Source organism: Nanorana parkeri, unplaced genomic scaffold (assembly GCF_000935625.1).
Source record: "Nanorana parkeri isolate BGI_ZX_2015 unplaced genomic scaffold, ASM93562v1 scaffold100, whole genome shotgun sequence".
Lineage (NCBI taxonomy): Eukaryota > Metazoa > Chordata > Amphibia > Anura > Dicroglossidae > Nanorana > Nanorana parkeri.
In genome coordinates, this window is record NW_017306368.1 from 1200666 (window position 1) to 1216400 (window position 15735).

The window sequence follows — 15735 nt, forward strand, 5'->3', positions numbered from 1 at the left end:
GTAGGGGTACAAGTACCCCTTACTCATTCACAAGGGGGGCCACATCTGGGTGCCCCTTTATTAAATGTGAATAAGCCCCCCTGCCGGCACCCCCACAACCAACGCTACAAGACGTAAAGGGTCTGGTTTCTTTAAAAAATATATTATTTTCCTAACTTTTTACGTTTCTACTTTTTTTACATTTATTTGAATGTTTTTTAAACATTTTGTAAAATTTATCTATGTTTTTTTCTATTCTGCTCGCTACCTCGGAGGTAGCGAGCAGAATAGCCAAGCCGAATGTCGGCGGCATTTGGCTATTCACTCGTTGCCGTTCGGCCCCTATGAGAATAGGTGGGAACGGCAACGAGTGAGCTGCTGGAGCTTCATCTCAGTCGATCCAGATGTTGGATTGGCTGAGTCGAACTCCTTCTGCACATTTCGGCTCAGCTGAACATGCAGAGCATGTTCGGCCGACCGAAGGCAGCTGAAGGCAGCCGATGTACGGCTTATTTTAGCTGATGTACAGCTGAAATCGGCCATACAGGGCTGAAGTGAATAGCCGAACAGAGTTCAGCTCACTTCACTTTGGCCCATTTTCTCACATTGTTGCCTCCGGAAGCTTTGTAAATAACCCCCTGAATCAACACTGAGACTTTGCTGATTCATTGTTCAGTTATCAGGTAGGTAATATAAAAAGCTACAATGCTGCAGTCTCGCTGCCTAGTTGTGCAGTTGGCACAAATCCATTGACAGGTAAAGTATTAGTATACGTATTTCATTTTCTTTCACTGTGCTTTTGAAAACTTAAAGCAAACCTATCATGAGAGCATTGCAGACCCTCTGACCCTCTCAGACTTGACTTCCCTCTAACTTCAACTGATGCATGCCTGCTCTGGGTTAGTGACACAGAAATTGACACAGCAATTTACATTTTCAAGAGGTGACTGTGTGTGGCCAACATTCTACAAATTAGTGCAAACTAAAAGGCTGTCTTCATTTACCAATATATATTTGTCTATTTTATATAACTGTCCATTATAAACATTGGTTTTCCGTACCATAATATTTAATCTTATTTTGCAGTTGTTGTTGAGAAGTCATCCCCTCCTGTACCTGTCGAAATAGCTCCAGATGTCTCAAAGGCAAGTGCCAGTCAAGTTATTGCTCCAACTCAGGTAACAGGTAAGTAAAAATTGTAAATCAAAAATCTTTGAATTTTTAATAATATATAGATATAGATATTAAAACAATATTTTAACAAACGACTGAAGATTTCAATATCTCATACTAACAGTTACATTTCCTAAATTAGAAGTGATATTATCATCTTCTGTGCACTTTAGTAAAGCAGTCCAAGCATCTTAAAACATTTATATTTACTTAAAGTACAACACCCTTTTGTTGGAGGGTTTTATTGAAAACACATTTTTATTTAATTTCTCTTCCCTTGAAATCCAAACTCATGCAATGATTATGACAAATGCTCCAATGGGTGCCACAGCTACATATAATTTTACAGGACTATGTTGGATGACATTGGCTTGTTCTGAGTAGTTAAGAAATCCGTAGGAAGCCTATAACACCCTATTGATCATGATCCATGTGTTACATTTTTGTGTATTGTTGAGTCATCTTAGTTAGACTGCCAAATAAATGTGTTCTGTTTGGCTGTGTTTTATATAAATGCAGCACAGAAATGTGTGACAACTAAGCATCTCATACAATTAAAAGCCATCCATAATTTAAAAAAAGTATTTAACTTGCAAATGAGCTTCACTAAGCAAATGGAAAATTCCATTGCCAAGTAAACAGCCTATTTGCCTATGTGCCTTTAGTAAATCAACCCCAATATGTAAAAGCTGAACTCTAAGAATAAATGTGTTTAGTCATGAAATACCATAAGCATTTTTACAGAGGTTATATTTCATTATGCAGCTTTAACCTTTCCTTGTTGTTTAATTTTGCAGAAGTCAACGAGTGTGTAGTGGATCCTGATATCTGTGGGGAAGGCTTCTGTGTCAATCTACCGATTGGATACCTGTGTGTCTGTCATGAAGGGTATAAGCGTAATGACAATCAGACCAAATGTGTGGGTAAGACCTATCTACAATCACTGCATCTTCTAAATGGTATTGTATTTCATTATTGTAAAGTTTAACATGCAAACATTACAGTTAATGTGTACCTAGACAACAGTTAAAGGTATGTCTAGTAAAATTGAACATTAAACCTTGATAAGCATACAGGTAGCATAATGTATCTGTTAAGTAGTTTAGATTTAATGCAGACATTGCTGTTCTTCACTAGTGAATACATCTTTCTTTTTTCTGTAATCTGGTGATCCTGGAATGTGCCTCTTGTGATGTACCCCCTTTGCTGCTTCTCACACTCCTCAAAAGGATGAATGTGATGGTTGATGCAGGAAACAGAAAAAGAACATTACACAGCCCTGGATGTGCATTCCCCCTGCCCTCATACTGACCCTGTAGAGAGCTGTATGTCCTTTTTTTTCTGTAGGAAAAAGGTACACAAATTTGTAAATTGACTAAACTTTTTTGGTCATAGCACAATTGCTGTAATTACTGGATAAAACTAGCCGAAGCCGATAATAACCGAGCAGAAGTAAAGTGAGCCATACGCTGTTCGTCTATTCACTTCAGCCTTGTACGGCTGATTTCAGCTTTACATCGGCTAAAATCAGCCGTACATCGGCTGCCTTTGGTCAGCCGAACATGCTCTGGATGTTCGGCTGAGCTGAAGTGCAGAAGGACCTCGACTCAGCCAGTCCAATATCTGGATCGGCTGAGCCAAAGCTCCGGCAGCTCACTCGCTGCCATTCGCCCCTATTCTCATAGGGGCCGAATGGCAGTAAGTGAATAGCCAAATGCCTACAAGGTATCGAGCAGAATAGAAAAAAAAGTTAAAAAATAATTTAAAAAATAGGAAAAAGTAAAAAAGAAAATATATTTTAAAGAAGAAATCATTTTAAAAAATGACGCATACCGACCCGACCGCATGCGGTGGACTGCTGCCGCATAATGAAGCATCTGACAGATGCCGGCAAAATATGACATGTCAGCCGGGGTTTACGCATTTCTGGGACCATGCCCCCTTCCTCAAAACCTAGAAATGTGTAAACCCAGGCTGACATGCAGTCAGAAGGATCTCCTGCTCCAGGCTGCTGAGCTCAAGCCCTGTAGTTCTGGTTATTTTTTCTAACGCTGATAAAACTTCTACACAAGGGAGGCGCACTGTTTTTATGTTCCCTGATCTCATGTATTATGTCTGTAGTTTTGGCTGTATTTTGTGCAATAATTTGCTGATGTCAGGGGATGCATTTGAGACCTTTGTAAATTGACCACCACTGTAGTAAATTAAGCTTTTTGAAATTGCAATGTTTGAAAATCTCGTAGGCATTACAGTTCATGACACGACAGTTCATGACATCATGGCACTTCCATTAAAATACCATGAAAAGATATACCTACCCTTGAGCATAAAAAAAAAAAATCTGTCATATGAGAAACTTGGAGGTTAAATCATGCTACTCTCCTGAAAATGCTAATTTTCTGGCTGTTATTTTGATCCTCTTTGCTTCAATACTTTTTCATTGGAACACGTATGCAGACTTTTGACTTTTCAGTAACTTTTAATATTCTTTATATTTTTTTTCAGTAACTTTTTATATGCTTTATATTTCTTTCTGGGTCATTGACTCAAACTCTGTATTCTTCTCTCTTGATTGGTTCACTTTAAATACCATTTCCCATAGCATATTAGCCCAAATAAACGAGATACTGCCAAATGTGCCGATGATAAAAGTGTTTTGATGTGTTTATCTAATTTGATAGAAATCTATGTCTTTTGTTTAGATATCGATGAGTGCTCACAAAATCGCGGTCTCTGCTCACAGGGGCGCTGTGAAAATACAGATGGAAGTTTTCTATGTATTTGTCAAGCAGGATACATGGCCAATGAACAGGGAACTGACTGCACTGGTATGTATCCTGGATTCAAGGAATAGTTAGCAAAAGCACCCTTATATTGCACTGGAATATACTGTTAGCAAAGGCTGAGACTTCCAGTAAGCCAAAGAAACCTTATCTGTATCTGCAACATGCTCTTACCTCCTGCTGCTGTAGGATCAGACTTCAGAAAACGAAACATATATACTATATGTACAGTACTGTATATACATACTGTATATACTGTATATACTGTATATATATATATATATATATAGTACATACAGTATATACAGTATATATATATATATATACAGTAATGTGCAAACGTTTTAGGCAGGTGTGAAAAAATGGTGTAAAATAAGAAAGCTTTTAGAAATAAAAGTGTTAATAGTTTAATTTTTTCAATTAACAAAATGGAAAGTAAATAAACAGAAGAGAAATCCACATCGAATCAGACTCGATGATGCTGAGATAAGGGCTCTGTGGGGGCCAAACCATCACTTCTTAATGACATTGGCTGTATGTTTGGGGTCGTTTCCCTGCTGCAGAATAAATTGGGGCCAATCACACGCCTCCTTGATGGTATGGCATGATGGATAAGTATCTGCTTGTATTTCTCAGCATTGAGGACACCATTGATCCTGACCAAATCTCCAACTCCATTTGCAGAAATGCAGTTCCAGACCCAAGGAACCTCCACCATGCTTCACTGTTGCCTGCAGACACACAATATTGTAGCGCTCTTCAGCAAACCAACCGCCTCCTGCTACAGCCAAATATTTCAGATTTTGACTCATCACTCCAGAGCACCTGCTCGCAGTATAACTACCTTGTGTCTTGTTGCTGTGCTCAGTCTTGCCATGGTGTAGGACCTGTCTCATAAAACTGTCTTCCACAACCTCACCTCAGTAGCAGAGTTTGGCTGTTCCTCGCCCAATTTTAAGCCTCCTGCATAGCTGTTTCTGTTTCAGTTAATAACTGTGTTTCAACCTACATAGGAATTTAATGATAATTAGCAGTTGCATGGTATAAATGGTTAATCATTCTCCTGACTCACTTTGCGTTTTGTAAATTGATTAAAAAAAACAATAAAAATATATATTATTAAAAGAATAATGAGAAATAACATTTTAGAGGGTGTTTTGTATAGAATGCCCCAGGTTGCCATATTGCAACAATGCAACATTTTGAATTTTTTCATCTCAAAAAATGAAAGTATATGGTCATTAAATTCCAGTACGGTTTGTATAGCACATATATACAATGTTAATGATGTATAACTTTCATTGGCTTTAGATGTAAATGAATGTTTGAGACCAGATGTATGTCCAGATGGCCTCTGTATTAACACTGCCGGCTCTTTCCGATGTGAATACTGTGACAGTGGCTTGCGCATGAACAGGAGAGGGCAATGTGAAGGTAAGTAGAATATTGTGAAATTAGTCACCACTTTCTGCTTTGGCCGTACAAATACATGCAACATTGCTACTTTGACCTTCTCAAGTGGAACATCTATTCATTGATTTGAAAGGCTTGCATTTTATGAATAAATAAAATAAAAGCATTCCGGGGGGTGAGGGGGCGGGGGGTCTGATGCATGGATAGAGGCTAGTTCCCCCATACTGAAACAACATGGGCCATATTTACTAAAGAAAATGCATGTATGCCGTTGCATAGTGATGTGCCAACAGAACCTTTTGAACATCCAAAGTTTATCTTCACAGTATTTACTATTTGCACGTGATGCTCGTGATGATGGGCTCAACTGTGAAAGTGTACACATGACTTACTAACGAAAAAATGTTGTGATTTGCTAATCAGCCCACGCTCCAGCTTCCAGTTGAACGTTAGGGGCTATATTACATCTGTTAGCTTTTTTTGCATTTGCAATTCATGCAGAAACAATACCAATATGAGGTGCATACTGATAGAATTGAAGCTGTGGGGATATTACTCAGAATAACTGCTGAACTCATAAAACATCAAAGAAGAACTATGACCTGCCATCTACATTTGCAGTTTTCTCTTAGTCCCACTGTGAAGGCCCAACAAATACCCATCGATCCTCCCAGTGAAAAGCACGTGCGCATGATTTCAGATGTTGCAGCTCACAATTTAATGCTGTAATGATGCCTTATTTTCTCAGTGTAAAAGGAAAACTCAGTGTACACTTGGTGACCTATTGCGGCGCCTATTAGCTTGTATGTACTAGCTGCTTGCTATAGAAAAGTGTTATCATTCCTTTTTTCACTTTTACAATATTTGTTATGCCTACCTTGAAATAAATGATAAACAAGAAGTGAATGCATTTCACCTATTCATTGATCTATGCTAAATAAGCATATGACAGGTACCGCAGATAAGTTGAAAATTACTCTTTGAAATGTAAGATCTCAGGGTTCCTTCATGATTGCAATCTTGACCTAACTTGTTGGAAGCTGAAGATTATCCTTGCAAGTTGCAACATTCTCAGATCTGCCGAATGGCAAATGTCACTGTGACTGAACTTTGCATGTGAAGTTTCAGTACTTGTTTACTATATGCCACAGGGATCACAACTACTTTAGGCTCTTTAGAACATTTTTATATGTATTTTGCATAGCAAAGTTACTAGGTTAATCATTTATCAGCAGTTTAAATATATGCATAATAAACCTTATTTAGAATCAATACTGTTGCCTAGATTATAATATTAAAAATGGCTTTTAAAGGATTGCCCACCTTCATTTAATGGAACATTGTAGAATTCTATTTTATATTATCTTTTAATACTGGTGCATAATTGCCAGGCTGCTGAAAACACTGCAAAACAAGAAAAGAGGGGACGGCGTCCACTCCTAGTGTAAAAAGGTTTTTTAATAGTAAATGGAATGCACATACTCTAACAAGTACCTACTCGCATTTCGATGAACAGTAAATGGCACACATAAATCACAAGACTACCAGAAGGCTGACGCGTTTCGGGGCTGATTCCCCCTTCCTCAGAGCCAATCAGTTATCAAAGAGCATACAAATATATATATATATATATATATATAAAATCAATCAGTACCTAGGCCAATGGGGAGTGTGTGGCAATCCATTCAGAAAAGCTATACAATGAAACAAAGTTCTATTCCTTAAAGTGTCACTAAACTCAGGAGTTATATGCATTCAAGTACCCTAACTATTAACAAAAATGTAGCTTATTTGTGTATCACTCAGCTGACACTGTCCTTTCTTCTGGAGGGTGGCTACTTTTGTTCCCTTTGGTCCCAGTGTTTGTTGCAAAGTAGCCAACTCCCCAAGCTCATCCCTGTGATGGACTACAATCTCAATACAAATTAGTAAACTAAATATGAGATTGTAGTCCATCACGGGAGCGAGTTTGGAGTGGTGTCTACTTTGGAACACAAACAGGGACCATGGGGAACAAAAGTAGATACCCTCCAGAAGGGAGGACAGTGTCAGCACAAATTCAGAGATCATTTGAGGATCTACAGCTGAGTGAAACACAAATAAGATACAATTTTGTTAATAGGGTACTTGAATGCATGTTTAAGATTTAACTCATGAGTTAGAGTGTCACTTTAAAATAGAGTGATAATGTTAATTACATTCACTTGATCACAGTTAATTGTCAATAAAGTTTTACAGATACTAGATTCTATTTAATGTCCTTCATGCAAAGTTAGCAGAGATAGTACAATAAAATTAACTATAAATACTATTGTAGTATATGGCCTAGCCACAGTACATAGCTAAAATGTATTTATTTTGTTCTTGTGGCACCGACACAAGACCATTAAGCTGCTATTCTATTGGCCACTAATGCCTATCTAGCAGTATTTTCAACTCTCTAATTGGTGTAACTTTAAGGCCCATCAGGATCATTCCAGAACCTGTCCAATTCTCCATGATTATGCCCATATTTCAATAAAACTATAGCTCTCCTTAGTTATAATCCTTTATGGCAATGTAGAATATGGACAGTCCCAGCAAAAGTGATAGAATGTACTATGATGTTGACTTGTTTGGCTATGTTTTAAATAGATGGCATTTACATTGAATATAAATGCCATCTAAATGTTATTGAATGTTGTACGTTTTCCAATCTTTTCAGTTGGAACAAGTATTTAAGTTTTCTTAGCTTTCTAAAGTAATGCCTGGTAACATTTAATTAGTTCTTTTAAATACAGTATTATAATTCAGCTTGACTTTTTTTTAACAGATATCGATGAATGTCTGATTCCCACTACTTGTCCATATGACAGATGTGTCAATAGCCCAGGATCTTATGCATGTGTACCTTGTCCTGAAGGGTATAGAGGATTAAATGGCAGATGCTTAGGTAAGTTTGCTTTCATGGTACGTGTATGTAAATTAGAAAGGTTAGAACATTTACTATGTCCACATCTAAGCATTTGCCAAAAGAGAGATAACGATAACACAATAAGCCCTTTTAGCTACAAACTGGTTTTGGTTCTATAATTTCTTAAGTCAAGTTTTCTTAAAATATTATTAATAATAATAATAATTTTGTATAGAAAATAGTTTTACTGCATTTGGTGAGGGTTTACCACATATTTACAAAATAAATATTACATTTTTCAGGTCTGTCAGTGATGTAAAAAAGTTATAGTTGAGCTGTCATACACAGGAATGGATAGTAGTATGTGTAAAGTCTTTCAATTCCAGGGGGAAATGTAGTGTCTTCCTGGCTCTTGAAGCTAGGGGTATATCCTGATGTTGCATTCTCTACTTTGGTGCTCAGAGCTTCTCACATTTCTATTACTACTCCTTTCTCACAGCAGTGCCACCTTGCCCTACCCCAGTACACTTTACCCTACCCAACATCCTTAACATAAATCCTCCACTGTTTTAGCATCTTGTCAGTGCTATGAGGTTCTCTAATTCCTCTGTTCACAAAGCCATCCCTAACACTTAAGCTGATGTCAGATGGGCGATTGTGCTGATAGTGACAAATTGTCAACATCCGGATGGCTAAGAGACTGCCTGTCTGTCCCTATTAAATCGCTTCCTCACTAACTGAGGTCATGAGATGTCACTCCCATAATTAGTGTTCTATATTTAGCAGCATTCAGGGCCAGCAAGGGAGTGTTTCCATAGAGGTAAGTTTAAGCCACTCTGCCAGTGGCTATTTACCGCTACCTGCAGAGTCACACACCTGATATTATCCTTAACCCTTTCACTGCCAGAGCACACAAGTTAAAATGCACACTTTGGGCCTGAAAATTATTTATACCTCCCCAACACGTTATATATTTTCTATAAGCAGAGGCCCTATAGAATAAAATGGTGGCTGTTGCAATTTTTTAAGCCACATGATATTAGCACAACTGTTTATCAAAAATAGATTCAAATTAATCTTAGGCATAGGCAAGGCTTTAATAGCCTTTACAGCCTATTGGTTCAGTGTTAACCATGAATGATGGCCCTAGACCTATTGCTCTCAATCCGGCATGCGCAGCAATACCTAAAATATGTGACGCAATTGTTGTTTTCATACGTGATTGCACCCAATGCACTTTTGCTTACATATGGTAATGTATGTGGGAGCATACATGCCCAGACCTCACAGACTGTACTCCAATAGCTCCTTCCCCAGGAGAATGACAGCCCTGAACCCAGAAGCTGTTCGCTTTCAGGTTCATCACAGCAAAGGGAGATCATTGATGTTAGCTGGGCTCCCCCCAACCTCCCCACTGACATGGACATCTTGGGCACCCAGGAGTTACCACACACATGGAAGTGATGAGACATCTGTAAAAAAAGAAAAAAAAGTTCACAGTTAACCAAGAACATATATACAAACTCAGTAGTCGGGATTATGTATACATGTTGTCACTGCTGCCAAGGTATGGCATGCGTCGGTGGCAGTGAAATAGTTAACCTTTGCTCAGACTATGCTAACTAAAGCATTTAACTACCCTAAGCAAGCAAAACTTAACACAAGCGCCAGCAGCATGTATCCGGGATGAAAGGAAAGGAGAAAATCTTCAATGGTAATGTGTTACACTTTCGAGGCTGCTCTCACTTGGTTTAGGGAAACCTCAAAGCTGAAATACAAAAAACAGAGAGCGCCTCCATCGCGTAAAAACTTTTTAATAAAACAGGATAAAAACAGCTGAAATGGTACTCACAAAAGTAGAGTTTTAGCAGACATGAAAATCGTATGTGATAGACTTAGTCAGCCGGCTATCAGTCCTTCCTGGTTGACGCGTTTCTGAGGTCACGCCTCCTTCATCAGAACCGGCTGGCTAAGTCTATCACATACAATTTTTCATGTTATGCTAAAACTCTACTCTTGTGAGTATCATTTCAGGTGTTTTTATCCATTTTCATTAAAAATCTTTTTACGCAATGGAGCCAGTCTCTGTGTTTTTTATTACCCTAGGCAAGCACTAAAAGCACTTTCAAACAAGCCCTCATTTACCTCTGTAGTTATATGCATCATGGGCAAGGTCATCTTCAAAGGCACCAGAAATTATTGTTTTCTATTACTTTCTGTTGCACCAAAATCTTGGCAAACCTGAGCTCATCCCAACTCTTGACAGAGTCAATTTAAAACTCTTTAATTGCCTTTTAAGAACATTTGAATATTTTAATGTGCATAGCCTGGGCACAAGAGCACTTTCCAAGCCTGTAATCGGAGAGACATTGATAGCAATAGGATTGTGTGAAGTCCATAGCTCTAAAAACAGTGTGAGTTTAGGGTTGGTATAGATCTTTTCTGTAAAAAAAATAGAAATGAAGGGTTACAACATGGGCCTCTTCTTTTACTACGGTAGGAACTTCCACGTCTAAATTCAGGCTGCATTACTGTTCCATGGTTGGCTACATTCTTTTAAGCGCATGGTTTTGCCAGTTATTAAAAGCCTCACTAAAAAATAGTTATCCAGATTATAGGCTTATAAATAGCAAGAGGGGCATATGAAGGGCAGTTTAGTGATGGGTACAAAACAGTAGGCTTTAACAACTAGCAAGGGGAACCTTATTTAAAACCTGTACTTGTAAGCACATAATAAAAGCAGAGGTCTCAAGAGCATACACTTTTAAATATATGCAGAAGTTACATGGAGCTGTTGTAGAAGCTCTGTAAGTGGGCAGAAACTACAGGGGTATCTACAGTATGTTCCTACATATACAGAAAATAATAGAACATCAGAATGTTAGCTCAGCCCTTTAAAAAAGAATTATAAGAGTACTATAAGAACAGACCTACTCAGAGCAGCTGTTAAAGTCTCATGCATGTTATTCTTTACTGGAAATCACTAAATGTAAACTTTATTACGCATCAGTTAAGTGAATAAACATAGGCATCATTATTCATTTTCTATGATTAATGGCTCAGAAAATATGTAAATTCTAAGCAGATTCAATATGCAGATAGAATGAGTATTGTCGGTATTATGCTGCACTGTTAATGCAATTCCATCAAGTCTGCACAATTTTACCTTTTCTTTCTCCACTTATTTGCGTTTGCTCTATTTTTGTAGACATCAATGAATGCCAAGATGACACATCACTATGTGCCAATGGTGACTGCTCCAATCTGGAGGGTTCATACATGTGTACTTGCCGAACAGGATATGAATCAACCTCTGACAGCAAACAGTGCATTGGTAATTAAGTGTTCCAGTACAACTTTACATTTGTCTTGTTTCTTTTGTTGGATACAGAATTATTCTTGGATAGAAGTAGGAACTCTTGTATCCTAGAGTGCTTGAAAATATGCCCATCTGATTCTAGTTAGGAGTCTCTGGCTAGTTTTCCTTTTTGGATGTTGAGTCATAATCATAGGAATGCTCATTTAATTTAAGTATTAGATCCACTGATTTCCTGGAACACCTGTGAAAAGACCCGTAGTCCAGGCAAAATGTAAGAAAGCAGAACAGATTGTAGTATGACACCACTAATGCTTGTAATGACTCTGTAGTATAGTATGACACTGTGGTGTATCTGTGGTGTATAGCACATCCAGTGGTTAGCTTAATGAGTACAGCAGTTAGAAGTATGCAACGTAGGTACAGTACACCTTACAGAGTGCATTGGTTAGAAATATGGGTGTATGCACACTAATGATCATGAATGATCAGTAGGAAAAAATACACTGTATGTTTGTAATCAGTGGTAAAGTTATCCCTTACATTGGTGGTCATTGATGAAGTTAGTATGTTAGTAGTCAGTGTCATGCCCCCTTACAATGGTGGTCAGTGGTGAGGTCCCCTCCTACATTGGAGTCAGCTGTATGTACCCCCTTTCATTAGTGTTCAGTGTTCCCTTTCTCTGGTAATATCTCCCATACATGGTCTGTGATAATTGCCACCTTTGTTAGTGTCCAGTAATAAGGGCTGCTTATGTTGCTTGTCATCGATAAGTGTTCTCCTACCATGGTGGTCAGAAGTAATAATTTTTTGTCTTCTTCTGCTAGTGGCTAGTGGTGCCCCATTTTGTTGGTGGTAAGTAGTTACTACTGATCATATTTGATGGTCTGTGGTATATTGCCTCTTACATTGTGGTTAGTAGAGCTTAGCAATAATTGATGTCAGTGCCAAGGAAATGTCCTACAGGTCCCTTGCCGCTGGTTCCCAGCAACACCCAGTTCACTTTACCCGGTGTTTTCTGCATAGTTGGGTATAGCTAGTTACAGAGAACAATGCAGAAGTGAAGGCAGCTAATTAAATATATAAATCAGGGACTTTTGAAAGAATACATATATAAATTAGTTTAAATTAAGCCATACTTACAACATACCACATCGTTTGTTAGCAAATAATTACTATAAGACCCCTTTCACACAGGTGGTCCGATCAGATCCAGCTGTCAGTTTTTTAGGTGGATCTGATAAGAAACCCAATGTAACTCTATGGGCAGCTGGATGTAAATGGACATGCCTTTACATACCTCCAAGTCTGCCTAGGTCAGTTTTTGTGGACACGAATAGGACAGATCAGAGGTAATGGGATGCAAATGTGGACATCCACGTGCATCCAACTCGCCATAGACCTAACATGGATCTGGTTAATTCAGCTCATTTTTTACATCTGTTCCGTAATGCTCCAATCAGCAGGGGGATCTGCGCATGGTTCCCCTGCTGATTGGAGTGGACATGCGCCTGTGTTTAAAGGGGCCTTAGGGTACTTAACACTGACTTCCCTAAAGTCATTTTCTGCTCAGTATGAAAACACCAGTATCTCAGGAGTAAAACCATAAGTTGTAAAACAAATATTGTGTCATTGGTGGTCATTACATTAAAGAACAGGTAATGGCTGAAATGTTGCAGTGTGTCTGCACATTTATCCAATGGTGGTGTGCCAAAGATTATGCAGTTTATGTTTATGCAGTGGTTTACATATATAAAATATATGGTACACATGCTTATGGGAACTTTTGGAACAGTTGTCAGATGAAATGTTCTAGATTTTCAGCAGACAAAAGAGAAAATGATTCATGAACCATAAAATATGCAGGGGTGCAATACAGTTCTCTATTTGATAAAGGTAAATTGTTGAGCCTAAATTTGTCTACAAACAAAGACAAGTGCATGTTCTTGTGTAGAGTACTAGGAATTCTTTAGGAGTGCTGTAACTTGACTCATTTTGTTTGTTACAGATATAGATGAATGTCAGCTTGGTAATTTATGCTTGAATGGTAAATGTCATAACATTGAAGGTTCCTTCATATGCTCCTGCAACTCAGGATATCAGTTAAGCCCATCCAGCGACAAGTGTGACGGTATGTATAATTTACCCAAATTTTTCTTTGCTTTAATGTCTTCAGCTGTCACACCTGTAAACCTATTATTGACCAGAGCAATTTTTACATTTCTGTTATGGGCCTGTTGATTCGGCAATAACTTAATCATTGCTCAAAGTGTTCCATGTTTGCCGTCAGATCTGAGAATATATGCTTCTTACGTTTTCCCATTCATGCAGCATAGCTGGAAAATATGTTTTAAAATGTTTCTTACCTTTTTCTGTCTTGAGATGCCAATTAGGAATTTTTTTTTAGAAAAAATCATTTATAAAGGTAAGCAGGATTTTTTTTTTTTTTTTTTATTTAAAATGTGCTATGTGAATGGGAATATGTAAAAAATATATAGTAGGTTTTACCCCTAGGGTAAAAAAAGGGTACTGTAGATAAAAATAATAAACGTTATTTTATAATTTGTCCAGTTTAAAATTACATTATTTTCCAATTGTGTGCTTTTTTAATGCAACACTAAAAAACAAGAATGAACAAAATTTTATAAAAAGAAAACAAGTTCATGTATTAATGTTTTTTTATTTCAAAAATTGAAATGAAATGAAAAAAATTAAATCATCAGGAAAAAAGACGTTTATGGAAGAAGGGGAAAAGGGATTTAATTAGGGATGATTAGGGAAAGCTAAGAAATAACATAGGAGTAACATAGGAACAAATTTTATATAAAACATTTTTTTAGTTTTTGGTTTTCAGGTTGCTTTAAAGGAGAACTATGGGGTCAGTGTTTTTCCCCATAGTTCTCCTTAGGGTAACGGGAGGACACAAACTAGCGTCCTCCCGTTACCCTAAGCTCAGTATACCGCGAGCTACAGCTCGCGGTATACTGAGACGCCGCAGCCTGGGCGGATCCTGACCTCGACGTCGAGATCCGCGTGGAAGCTGCGTGACAGCTGGCTCTGCCTATCCAGAGGCAGAGCCAGCTGTCACGCAGCTTCCACGCGGATCTCGACGTCGAGGTCAGGATCCGCCCAGGCTGCGGCGTCTCAGTATACCGCGAGCTACAGCTCGCGGTATACTGAGCTTAGGGTAACGGGAGGACACAAACGAGCGTCCTCCCGTTACCCTAAGGAGAACTATGGGGTCAGTGTTTTTCCCCATAGTTCTCCTTTAACTAACAACATATGCAGATTGAAACTCATCCATTTGATCTGCAGATGAATGAAACAGGATAGATACAAAAACAACAATGTTACTTTGTATTGCTAATCCCTTGTCTGAACAGTGTTTATAAACATCTCAAATGTGTATTATGATATCAGCATCTATTTTAGCTGCTGTATTTACACAGCAACTACCAGCTGTATAAAGACGCAAATTGCCGGCAAAAGCAAGGGGACAGAAGGGCAGGGGGCACTACACATGCCCTTTGTACCTTTACAAAGTTTAAATCTGGTTCACCTAGTTACAGTATGATATAGATCATGCAACTGCTATTCTTATTTTTTAATTCTTATATTTATCCATGACCCTTGTATTTACTGAAATACTCAGTGCTTGCCTGAAAAAATGAATAAAACGCTTTAAAAACATTATAGTATTGTTCATAATAACATAAATCTTCAAGCCTGTAGGTGAACTGTCTAATATTGTCTATTACAGAGCAGGCTTATATACTGTAGTATAGCTTCTAACATAACTAGCATGGTTTTCATCAGAATATGGTGTTAATTTTAATACTTATTTATTCCTGGTTATTATTAAGTTATTTCTAAATGATCAAATTATAAAGGTTATGTGTACAAGAAATAACAATTTAGATGTTTAGAATAAATGTTTATTTAGTTAGTATCCAATTGCCTTTGGAATCAGGAAGGATTTTTCCTTATTATTGCAATTTGACTACGCTTTTTCTTTTTACTTTCTTGGATCAAGTGTTTAGTGTTCTGATGATTTACTTTTTATTTAATTTCCGGTTGAATTTATGTACATGCAAACTAAATAGCAATCTAGCTATGGGAATCTGTCTTTATTGCATTGGAGAAAAAATAAATTAAAAATAAAATAAAAATATGTGTAT

The 15735-nt window shown here is 37.8% G+C and overlaps 1 protein-coding gene across 2 annotated transcripts in view; it reads left to right on the top strand.

Annotated features, from left to right (window-relative positions):
* The window catches only part of LTBP1 (latent transforming growth factor beta binding protein 1), a 169663-nt gene that overhangs the window by 87533 nt on the left and 66395 nt on the right, over positions 1-15735 (top strand). For both annotated transcript variants that reach the window (XM_018552900.1, XM_018552899.1), the window contains exons 11-17: positions 1066-1164; positions 1950-2075; positions 3855-3980; positions 5247-5369; positions 8161-8280; positions 11450-11575; positions 13566-13688. In XM_018552900.1, coding sequence (XP_018408402.1) covers positions 1066-1164; positions 1950-2075; positions 3855-3980; positions 5247-5369; positions 8161-8280; positions 11450-11575; positions 13566-13688 — 843 coding nt within the window. The remainder of the gene's footprint in view (positions 1-1065; positions 1165-1949; positions 2076-3854; positions 3981-5246; positions 5370-8160; positions 8281-11449; positions 11576-13565; positions 13689-15735) is intronic.